Here is a 12,262-nt window from a genome sequence, read left to right on the forward strand (position 1 = left end):
TAAACCAATTTCCTTCCTTTTTTCCAATGTGCGCAGTGTGCGTAATAAACGTGATGGCCTGTTTTCAGCCATTGACTCGTGTTCAGCTGACGTTGTTATCTTGACTGGAACTTGGCTCTCGAGTGATATTGCAGACTATGAAATCTTTGAATGTGAAAGAGTTTTCAAATTCTTTTGCTGTAACCGTATCTCGCGTACTGGTGGCGGAGTGTTGATCGCCGTACACGAAGGCTTGAGTTGTTGTGTTATAGATATTGCTATTCGTTTGGAAATCGTGTGTACACGTGTCACTCTCGGATATTGTGATATTATTTTTTGTGTGTGCTATCGCCCGCCCATTTCGCCCTTAACATTTAATTTAGATTTACGTGACGTATTAAATGAGTTAATTGTCCGGTTCCCCTTATGTCCACCCTTCGTTCTTGGTGATTTCAATTTTCCAGCAATTAACTGGCATGGCTCTCCTCCCTCATCTGACTGTTCATCTGAGTGCTCTCTCTTCATCAACCTCTGTATAAATTTTAATTTTAAGCAACTTGTCCTTCAGCCTGCACGATCTACTGAGCAATCTGCTAACATTCTTGACCTCCTTCTTACTACTACACCGCAGCTTGTTTCATGTTTAAGATATTTACCTGGTTTGCGTGATCATTGCCTCATTTCTATTGAACTACACACGTCTGTTCCCGGTACGAAAAGGCCAAAAGTTATCCGAGACTACAAAAACGCTGTCTTCGAGTCTATAAACCGTGGACTAATGGATTTTGTCACTCACTTCATTCCAAGTATCCACACGGGCAACAATGATGAAAATTGGACCTTATTCAAAGAAAAAGTCAAGTGTTTAATTAATCTTGAATGAGTTTATTTCTCCTGTTTACAACAGAAAGGAAGCAGAAGCTAAAGGCCAAGTGGCCTTACGGAGGCTTCTGCTCCCACAACATTTCATCCCTCAGAAACACTTCATGCGATTCATGAACTCAAAGAATTCATGAATTCATCCCTCAGAAACGCATTATATCCAACTCTCATGCTCCGTGGTTTAACGCGCATCTTCGGCACCTACTGAACAAAAAAAAAGACTATTCCGGTGAGGCAAGGCAACTCAAACGGCGGAACGCTGGCACGCTTACGCCACCGCTAAGACGGATTATAAACAAATTTCGTTTGAAACAAAACAAAATTTCTGCCAGCACACGCTCCCGCTCCTTTTTAGAGATAATCCGAGGAAATTTTGGAATGTGGTCAGCGGGAATAAGCTGAATACAGTAGATCTTTGCGATGATCACAGCACTGCAATACACCAGACCGACTGCTGCAAAGTGTTAAATGATTTTTTTGCCTCGTGTTTTTTCACTACCTTGCCGAATGTTTTCCCTCATCCTTGTACATCTGACTTTTTACCCATGGATCCAATACTCATTGATTCGGTTGGTTTGATATGTCTAATTGAAAAACAGAATATTTAGTCTTGTTCAGGTGCCGACGGCATTACAAGGAAGCTCTTGTAAAGTACATCTACCTGCTCATCATTGATTCTTTGTGAAATCTTTGAACAGTCATTGCAGAGTTGTGCCATCCCTCATGATAGGAAGGTAGGGAAGGTGGTTCCATTGCATAAATCAGGTAGTGAAGCTTCAATACTTAACTATCGGCCCATTTCATTAACCAGCGTTCCCTGTAAACTTCTTGAGCACATTATTTAATCTCATCTTATTACCTTCCTTGAATCTAACAACTTTTTCAATTCATGTCAACATGGCTTCAGAAAATTCTTTTCGTGTGAGACACAGCTCCTATCTTTCACTAATGATTTATTTCGTGCTATGGATGCTAACGTTATTGTGGACTGCGTTTTTTTAGACTTTGCTAAGGCGTTTGACGCTGTTTCTCATGATCTATTAATAATTAAACTCGGTGGTCCTAATATCAACGATCAGGTATTAGGCTGGATTAAATGTTTTCTTTCCAACCATAGTCAGTGTGTCTCAGTTGATGATTATGACTCGCCTCTTGTTTCCGTAACTTCTGGAGTACCTCAAGGTTCTGTGTTAGGTCCTCTGCTGTTTTTAATTTACATTAATGATGTTTCTGATAACGTTATCTCCAATATAAATATTTTCGCAGACGACTGTGTGCTTTATCGTTCAATTACTAATTCCTCTGATGAAGCATGTTTGCAATCGGACATGCACGCAATTTCTTCATGGTGCAGCGAATGGCTCATGACATTTAACACCACTAAGTGCAAACACCTGCGTATCTCCAGCCGTCCTCCTGAATACACCTCTCGCTATCTTCTTGATAACACTCCGTTATCATCTGTCTCATCCTACAAATACCTGAGTATTCACTTAACACACAATCTGTCCTGGAAAATGCACGCGAACTACATATCTAACCAGGCTAACCGCACGCTCGGATTCTTACGGCGCCATTTCATAGCTTCTAACAGCTCCGTTAATCTTCATCTATATAGGACGTTAATCAGACCTAAACTGGAATATGCTTGCTCCATTTGGGATCCTAATCAGATAACCTTTATTAACGCTTTAGAACCTGTTCAAAACCGCGCCGCCCGTTTTATTGTTTGGAAATTATTCCCGAACAGCAAGCATATCTTGAATGAAAACTGCACTTGGTCTTCCCGTTCTTTCTCTGCGCCGTAAATATTTTCGCTGATGTCTTTTTCACAGAGTTAATTAAACCAACCCTATTCTCAAAGATAAGTTACTCCTCTCTCCATCTTATATATCTTCACGCACTGACCACAACTTCAAGGTAGGAATACCGCAATGCCGAACTAGCCTATGTATAAGTTCATGTATTCCTCGAACTGGAAATGACTGGAACCACCTGCCTGCTTTCATGGCTGCCATCACCGACGTGAACAAATTTCAGAAAACTGCCGCCGATTTTGTATGCCTCTCCTCTCTGTAATGCCTCTGACCCTGAAAATACTGAAATAAATAAATAAATAAATAAATAAATAAATAAATAAATAAATAAATAAATAAATAAGTCTAGGAGCTTATGGGACACAATATCGAAAGCTTTTTGAAAATCAATAAAAACCGCGTCTAACTGACTATTGTTATCAATGGTTTTAAATAAGAAGTGCTGGAATTCTATTAGTTCTGTGTTGCAGGAATAACCTTTTCGGAATCTGTGCTGGGAAGTTGTAAAGAAAGCGTTTGAGTGAAGGAATGCAGATATGTTACTATATAAAATGTGTTCGAATATCTTGCAACATATTGACGTTAGTGAAATCGGCCTATAGTCTTCTCTGAGTTTTCTATCACCCGATTTAAAAACGGGTGTGACGCTTGCCGCTTTCCAATCTTGGGGAAGGAGGCCTCTTTTTAGGGAAAGCTTATAAATGATCGGTAAATACGGAGAAATGATGCTATGACACTCTTTAAGGACCACTGGGGATATTCCATCAGGTCCAATTGCTTTTGTGTCATCTAAATGCCTTAATAAAGAATCGACCCCACTAACATCAAATTCAATGTCTGGCATCATATCGCCTTGATTGGCGTTGTTCAAAAGCGAAGTCTCCCCAGCAGATATTAGCAAAAACACAGATTGGAAGTACTGGTTGAAGCATTCCGCCCTCTGATAGTCTGACGTCACTGTTTTGCGTCAATAGTTAAAGATGGTATTGATATGTCGTTTTTTCGATTTTATTTTACATATTTTCAGAAAGATTTAGCATTTTTTCTCAAGTCCTTGTTTAATTTAAAAAGAAGGTATCTTTGGCAGATTTAAATGTAGCTTTCAATAGCTTATTTATCTCTTGCGAGCGTTTCTGAATTATCAGATTGGTGTCGACTAAAAACGTTTCATACGTTAGTCTTGCTTTCTTGATATGTTTACGTATTTCTACGTTAAACCAAGGTTTTTGTTTTTTTCGTTGCCGCAGGTACCTGCATGGAACATCAATGTCCACTAGCTGAAGTATTTTGTCCCGAAATGCTGACCACAAAGTTAATGGACAGCGCGAGTTTGACATATATTGGAAAGTAGGAAAAAATTTTCAAGTTTGGTCCTGATAGCAACATAGTCTCCTCTGTCATAGCTGTACACTTTTCTTTGTGGAATTTGCGCCATCAGTACTCGGTGTATGTTAAGTTCTATGACAACTGCCTGTGGTCTCTAATACCTGGGCAAACAGTAAATTTGATGCAGAAGGATCGACATTTAGGCGAGTTGGTACTGGTTGAACATCTTGAAGGGGCAGCGCGAAAAGACGATGACAGAAGGCAGGAACATATGCGGCTGTCCTGTGTGTTCCTGCGTTCTGTCATCGTCTTTTCGCGCTGCCCCTTCAAGATCTTCAAGTAACTTTTGATATTATGTTCGGCTCATTGCAAAGTACTAACTCTAAAATTGCATTTTCTCGCGTAGGTTCCAGTACGTACTGCTGCAATCCATTTAATCCGAGCAGTTCTTCGAACTCTGTGTAAATACGGGACCTATTACCAGCCACACATCCAGCATTCCCGTTGAAGTCTGGCAAATTGAAATCCCCCCCTAGAAATACGCTATTAGGCAGAAAAGATAGCATCTCAGACAGCAATGCGAATGAGTCGCTGCTGCCAGGTGGGTGGTACAATGTCCTGTACACTACATTGTTTCCTTTATGTAATTTCACAGGGCACCAGACAGACTCAGAATTGCTTTCAAATAAGATTTGTGTACTTGACAATGCATTTGATATCAAAAAGAATACTCCCCCGCCATGTCCATGCCTATCTTTCCGATAGAGAGTAAAATCAGGCGGAAAGATTTCTACATTAGGTATAGTCTTGTCTAACCATGATTCGGTGTCCATCACAATCTGAGGTTTAACAGTGGCTACTAAAGACATGAAGTTATCGACTTTGTTCTTTATGCTGCGACAATTTACAAGCAGGACAGAGAGCCGTTCAGGCGGCGAGCAACGTGCTAAGTTATCTTTCCTAGGAACGGAATTCGGAACGCGTCATTTGCCTCTGTCCATTCGCGCATGCGCCTGAAGTGAAACTGGCATCCGCATATCGCTACTCCAGACAAACGCTTGCCGATAGATGATCAATTTATCATAACTCAAGCGAACACGATTTTCTTTGTTTTCTCGTTTTTCTTTTGCATAATTCCAAAGCTGACGTCTTTTTTCTTGTGCGGCTCGGCTGAAATCTTCAGAGATGCCGTACGAAGTGCCTTTTCGTCTGTAAGCGTTTTTAAAGACGTTTTCTCTAGCCTTCCACCTTGAAAAGCATGCTACTATGGGCCGGTTTTTGTCTTCTCTGAAAACGTCTACGCGATGAGCCCGTTCAACCGAAATATCATCACGTTTAATCACATCTTTGCATATTCCACTAATAAGTTTTTCAGACGCCTCCCCCGTCTCGTTATGCTCCCTGTCAGGCAACCCGAAAAAGACCAGATTCTGTCTACGGCTTCCATTTTCCAAGTCGCGTAGTTTAGCCATAAATTTATGTTCCATTTCTTCCACCCGAGCAATACGACTTTCTACATTGTTTCTCTTCACTATTAAGCCCGTAATTTTGGATTCTAATTCACATTGTCTTGTTATAATTTCCAGTAACTTCGCAAGCACGGTTTCCTGGCCTGTTTTCATTTCTAAGAGAATCCATTAAATGTTTGTCATTTGGTCACGTTCAACTGCATTCATGGGCCCTCGATTTAGCTCTACATCCCCCGATAGGAGCAGTAAGATTTGGAAAAGCACAAGACAGCCGTCATAGAGAGAGAATAGTATAGCATCGACGAAGCACGGGCTGGCATGTTCAAGACATTCAATCATTTGTCGCTTGCTAATGGGGTACGACACTCTTAAAAGCATAACGTTGCTAGAGCGATAACACTTAGTTACATTTAGGTAACTGACCTAGTACGTGAAAAAGCGTGAGTTTGGGGCGAAAAGAGCGTCGTGCCCCAGTCGCTTTAGGCTTGGCTGGTCTTTTATATGGCCAGCGCGCAGAGGAACCGGAAAGGTCCCCAATGCGCAGACTCCATTTCGGTGCGTCGAAGATCGTACAAGATTTCCCGGAAATAATCTTGCGGACCGTGTATGACACGAGCAGCCGATTGCAGATCAGTTGCAGCAGCATCTGGCCAAGGTATGGTGAAGCCACGTTCCACCGCGAAGTCGATGTTCGCCACGACCGCGAAGAATCCGAGCAGCACCTGGTACATGAAGAAGTGCGAATTTGTGCCGAAAAGAGCGTCGTGCCCCGTACTGGGCTCGCTAGCTGGCCTCCCGTCAACAGCATGCCGAAACCATTTCAGTCTTTAGTGCAGCTTCTGTTCGGCGTGGCAGCGAAGCTCAGCGCTTTACATCAAACACTGCGCTTCATTGCTCCTATGCCTGGTTTCTACGGAACCTGCGCCGATAAGCCACTGCCATATGGGAACGACTGGGACTGGTTGCGCCCGGTACGATCAACATCGACAGCGTCAAGTATAAAGCAACCACCACCAGACAATTTCTTTAGTGGGATCGTCAACTGGTGTCTCGTCAGCAGCATGCCGAAACCATTTCAGTTTTTCGCGCAGCTTCTGTTCGGCGTGGCAGCTAAGCCCTGCGCTTTGCCTCGAACACGATGCTTCCTTTCTCCCGTGCCTGGTTTCTACGAAGCCTGCGCGGGTAAGCCACTGCGATATGGGAACGACTGGGACTAGATGCGCATGGTACGATCAACATCGACAGTGTCAAGTATAAAGCAACCGCCACCAGACAATTTCTTTAGTGGGATTGTCAACTGGCGTACCGTCAGCAGCATGCCGAAACCATTTCAGTTCTTCGTGCAGCTTTTTCTGTTCGGCGTGGCAGCTAAGCCCTGCGCTTTGCATCAAACACCTGCTTCCTTTCTCCCGTTCCCGGTTTCTACGGAGCCTGCGCGGATAAACCATAGCGAAATGGGAACGACTGGGAGTCGTTGCGTCCGGTATGATCAACAATGACTGTGTCAAGTATAAAGGAACCGCCACCAGACAATTTTATTAGTGGGCTCTTCAGCTGGCCTCCCCTCTGCAGCATGCCGATACCATTTCTGCTTTTTGTGGAGCTTCATCTGTTCGGCGTGGCATCGAAGCCCAGCGCTCTACATCAAACACCGTGCTTTACTGCTCCCATTCCTTGTTCTAGGGAGCCTGCGCGGATAAGCCACTGCCATATGGGAACGACTTGGACTGGATGCGCCCGGTACGGTAAACATTGACAGTGTCAAGACTAAAGGAACCCCCACAAGAGAATATCTTTAGTGGGCTCGTCAGCTGGCCTCCCGTCATCAGCACGCCGAAACCATTTCAGTTTTTCGTGCAGCTTCTTGTGGGCAGCGTGGCAGCGAAGCCAAGCGCTTTACACAAAACGCCGTGCTTTATTGTTCCCATGCCTGGTTTCTACGGAGCCTGCGCGTTAAGCTACTGCGATGTGGGAATGACTGGAACTGGTTGTGCCCGGTACGATCAACATCGACAGGGTCAAGTATAAAGGAATGCATCATGCAACAGTGTCAAGTTAGTCAATGGCGGCCTGTCAATGGCAGGGCGGCATTGGCACATGAACCTGGCAACGTTTAACGCTAGAGACCTGCCAACCCGGCAGGTCTCTAGAGAAACTGGCCACGCCGTATACGCAATGCCTTATGACCTCGAGCGTACCGGAATCTTGGAAGAACGCTAACATAATCTTAATACATAAGGGGACGCCAAAGACTTGAAAAATTATAGACAGATCAGCTTGCTGTCAGTTGCCTACCAACTATTTACTAAGGTATTCACAAAAAGAATCAGGAATACCTTAGACTTCTGTCAAGCAAAGGATCAGGCAGGATTCCGTAAAGGCTACTCAACAATAGACCATATTCACACTATCAATCAGGGGATAGAGAAATGTGCGGAATATCACCCACCCTTATATATAGCTTTCATTCATTCCGAGAAAGTGTTTGAATCTGTCGAAAGCTCAGCAGTCATGGATGCATTACGAAATCAGGGTGTAGAGGAGCCGCATGGAATAATAGTGATATAAATCTATTGCGGCTCCTCAGGCACCGTAGTCCTCCATAAAGAAAGCAACAAAATCCCAATAAGAAGCGTCAGGCAGGGAGATACGATCTCTCCAATGCTATTCACAGCGTGTTTACAGGATGTATTCAGAGACCTGGATTGGGAAAAATTGGGGATAAAAGTTAATGGAGAAAACCTTAGTAACTTGCGATTCGCTGATATTGCCGTGCTTAGTAACTCAGGGGACCAATTGCAATTCATGCTCACTGACCTGGAGAGGCAAAACAGAAGAGTGGGTCTAAAAATTAATTTGCAGAAAACAAAAGTAATGTTTAACTGTCTCGGCAGAGAAGAGCAATTTAAAATAGGTAGGGAGGTACAGGAAGTGGTAAGGGAATACATCTACTTAGGGCAGGTGGTGAGGCAGATCCATATCATGAGAAGGAAATAATCACAAGAATAAGAATAGACTGGGGTGCGTTTGGCAGGCTATCTCAGATCATGAACAGCAGGCTGCCGTTATCCCTCAAGAGAAAAGTGTATAATATGTATGTATTACCAGTAATCACCTACGGGGCAGAAATCTGGAGGCTTACGAAATGGTTCTACTTAAATTGGGGACGACGCAACGAGCTATGGAAAGAATGATGGGTGTAACGTTGAGGGATAAGAAAAGAGCAGATTGGGTGAAGGAACAAACGCGAGTTAATGACATGTTAGTTGAAATCATGAAACAGAAATGGGGGGGGGGGTGCATGGGCAGGACGTGTAATGAGGAGGGAAGATAACTGATGGTCATTAAAGGTTACCGACTGGATTCCAAGGGAAGGAAAGCGGAGCAGCGGGCGGCAGAAAGTTAGGTGGGCGGATGAGATTAAGAAGTTTGCAGGGACGTTATGGCCACAATTAGTACATGACCGGGGTTGTTGGAGAAGTGTGGGAGAGGCCTTTGCCCTTCAGTGGGCGTAACCAGGCTGATGATGATGATCACGTAACCACGCAAACAAAAAAAAAGGACAAAGAAGGAAACACACAGGACAGGCGCGGACAGGCGCGTTTTCTTCTTTTTCCTTTGTTATTTGCGCGGATACATGAAACATTCCAATATGGACCACCAACTAGCCCCCCTATCCCTGATAAGTATAAAGGAGCCGCCTCCAGATAATTTCTTTAGTGGGCTCGTCAACTGGCCTCATGTCTGCAGCACACCGAAACCATTTCAGTTTTTCGTGCAGCTTCTTCTGTTGGGCGTGACAGTGAAGCCCAGCGCTTTGCAACAAACAACCTGCTTCCTTTTTCCCGTGCCTGCTTTCTACGGAGCCTGCGCGGATAAGCCATTGCGGTATGGGATCGACTGGAAGTCGTTGCTCCCTGTACGATCAACTTTGACAGTGTCAAGTATGAAGGAACCGCCACCAGGCAATTTCTTTAGTGGGCGCGTCATTTGGCATAGCCTCAGCAGGATGCCGAAACCATTTCTGTTTTTTGTGCAGCTTCTGTTCGGCGTGGCAGCGAAGCCCAGCGTACTGCATCAAACACCGTGCTTCATTGTTCCCGTGCCTGGTTTCTACAGAGCCTGCGCTGATAAGCCACTGCGGTATGGGAAAGCCTGGGACTTATTTCACCCAGTACTGTCAAAATAGACAGTGTAAAGTATAAAGGAAGCGACACCAGACAATTTCTTTAGTGTGCTCGGCAGCAGGCCTCCTGTCAGCAGCATGCCGAAACCATTTGTTTTTCGCGTAGCTTCTGTCCGGTGTGGCAATGGAGCCTAGCGCTTTGCATCAAACACGATGCTTCCTTTCTCCCGTGCCTGGTTTATACGGAGCCTGCGCGGATAAGCGACTGCGATATGGGAACTACTGGGGCTAGTTGCGCCCGGTACGATCAACATCGACAGTGTCAAGTATGAAAGAACCACCACCAGACAATTTCTTCAGTGGGCTCGTCAGTTGGCTTCCCGTCAGCAGCATACCGAAACCATTTCAGTTTTTCGTGCAGCTTCTTCTGTTCGGCGTGGCAGCGAAGGCCAGCGCTCTGCATCAAACACCGTGCTTCATTGCTCCCGTGCTTGGTTTCGCGGAGCCTGAGCGGATAAGCCACTGCGATATGGAAAAGACTGGGACTCGTTGCGCCCGATACGATCTATATCGACAGTGTCAAGTATAAAGGAACCGCCACCAGACAATTTCTTTAGTGGGCTCGGCAGCTGGCATACCGTCAGCAGCATGCGGAAACAATTTCTGTTTTTCGTGCAGGTTCTTCTGTTCGGTGTGGCAATGAAGCCTAGCGCTTTGCATCAAACACCGTGCTTCATTTCTCCCGTGCCTGGTTTTTACGACGCCTGCGCGGATAAGCCACTGCGATATGGGAATGACTGGGACTCGTTTCGTCTGCTACGATAAACATCGACAGTGTCAAGCATAAAGGAACCGCCACCGGACAATTTCTTTAGTGGACTCATCAGCTGGCCTCCCGTCAGCAGCATGGCAAAACCAGTTCTGTTTTTCGCGGCAGCTTCTTCTGTTCAGTGTGGCAATGAAGCCTATGGATGGATGGAAATAACTTTATTTTGAATCCGGCAAATTTGACGACCCGGACTCAGGTCGCCTATGAGGGGACTTCGAGGCCTTGCCTCGTCGCCGCCTCTCGGGCTTGCTGGACAGTCCACTCTTGTGTCTTGAGGTTGGAGCTGCGCAGAGCGGCGGCCCACTTCGACGCAAGAGCCTCCGGAGCTACTGCCATTGTAGCTGATGTAACCCGACACTCCCACAACATGTGTGACAGCGTCGCTCTAGCTTCCTGACATAATTTGCAAAAAGCAGTCGGGTATTGCGCGGGGAAAATGTGCTGCAATCGCAGCGCACTGGGGAATGTTTGTGTTTGCAATTGTCGCCAGATGACTGACTGGCGACGTTTCAGCATGGGGTGAGGTGGAGGCAGCAACCACCTGCCTAGCTGGTAGTGCTTGGTGATGTCATTGTATCTGACTAGGCGTTCTCGCGTGTTTTGAGCCAGGAGTTCCGAACTCGAAGAGGCGGTCTCCGATTCTGCGCGGCGGGTCAGTTCTCGCGCAGAGCGGTGTGCTACCTCGTTCAAGTTAATGAGGCCCTCATCGGTGGGGGTGGCGACGTGCGCTGGAAACCATATGATCGTGGTGTTATAGAAGTGCTGTCGACCAGCTTACCTTAGAATCTGGAGAGCTTCGGAGGAAGTGCGCCCCTGCGCGTAGTTGCGAACTGCGGATTGTGAGTTGCTAAATATTACCTCGCTGAAGGGTCGGTAAGTGCAAGCGCAATCGCTACGTCTTCTGCTGCTTCGGGGTTTTCCGTTGCGACATTACACGCGTGCGTAAGCTGGGAGCTAACGTCTAGGACTACCGCCGTGAACCGGTGTTCTCGTGTGTATTCTGCGGCGTCTACAAAGCGCGTAGTCCTCTTTCCACCCAAGGAGCGCAGCAGTGCCTTGGGACGGTCCTGGCGTCGGCCCCGATTAAATTCGGGGTGCATGTTTCGAGGTATAGGGGCGACAATCAGCGTGTCGCTGAGGTCAGGTGGAATGGCCTGTTTCTGACCGTGTTGGACGTGGTTGTTGAAGCCGAGTTCCTGCAGGATGTAGCGGCCCATTGCTGTCAGGGACATGCGTTCTAGTTGAGAGGTTCTTTGCGCATCCACGATTTCCTCAAGCGTGTTGTATACCCCCAGCTGTAGCAGACGAGCAGTGCTTGTGGACTCCGGTAGGCCAAGGGCGATCTTGTAAGTCTTGCATATAATGGTGTTGATTTTCTCCCTTTCAGTGACATTCCAGTTGTGGAAGGCAGCCACATAATTGATATGACTGATTGCGAAAGAGTGTATGAGGCGCATGACACTGTCCTCCTTCATGCCCGCGGTGCTTGCTTGTAATGCGTTTGATCAGGCGGGTAGCCGCTGTAACCTTGCCTTCGACTTTGCGAATAGCTTCTATGTTTGACCCATTGACTGTTATATGCACGCCTAGGATGCGTATCTTCGGGACTCGGGGAATGCAGGAGCCGTCTTGCGTATAGAGCATTATGCCGTCACATTGGCGCGATTCGGCTGTAGGCTTGGGCCGGCGGCGCGGGCGGTAGGCGAGCAGCTCCGATTTCAGTGGAGATAGTCTGAGACCTGTGTCTTGGAGGTACGTTTCGACTGCAGAGACCGCTGCTTGTAAGGTACATTCTATCTGACCGTTACTGCCCTTGTTGACCCACAGGGTGATG

General features: G+C 46.1%; 2 protein-coding genes across 2 annotated transcripts in view; both read right to left on the reverse strand.

Moving 5' to 3' along the window:
- LOC142588552 (trypsin-like) overlaps positions 1-12,262 on the reverse strand; it is a 477,136-nt gene that overhangs the window by 205,030 nt on the left and 259,844 nt on the right. The window lies entirely within an intron of this gene.
- LOC142588017 (uncharacterized) lies at positions 4,340-11,660 on the reverse strand. The gene is made up of 3 exons (XM_075699445.1): positions 11,594-11,660; positions 9,995-10,121; positions 4,340-4,964 (listed from the first exon to the last, which is right to left on the reverse strand). Exons 1-3 carry the CDS (start codon positions 11,658-11,660, stop codon positions 4,340-4,342), a joined length of 819 nt encoding a protein of 272 aa, XP_075555560.1.

The sequence above is a fragment of the Dermacentor variabilis genome, chromosome 7, assembly GCF_050947875.1.
Source record: "Dermacentor variabilis isolate Ectoservices chromosome 7, ASM5094787v1, whole genome shotgun sequence".
Lineage (NCBI taxonomy): Eukaryota > Metazoa > Arthropoda > Arachnida > Ixodida > Ixodidae > Dermacentor > Dermacentor variabilis.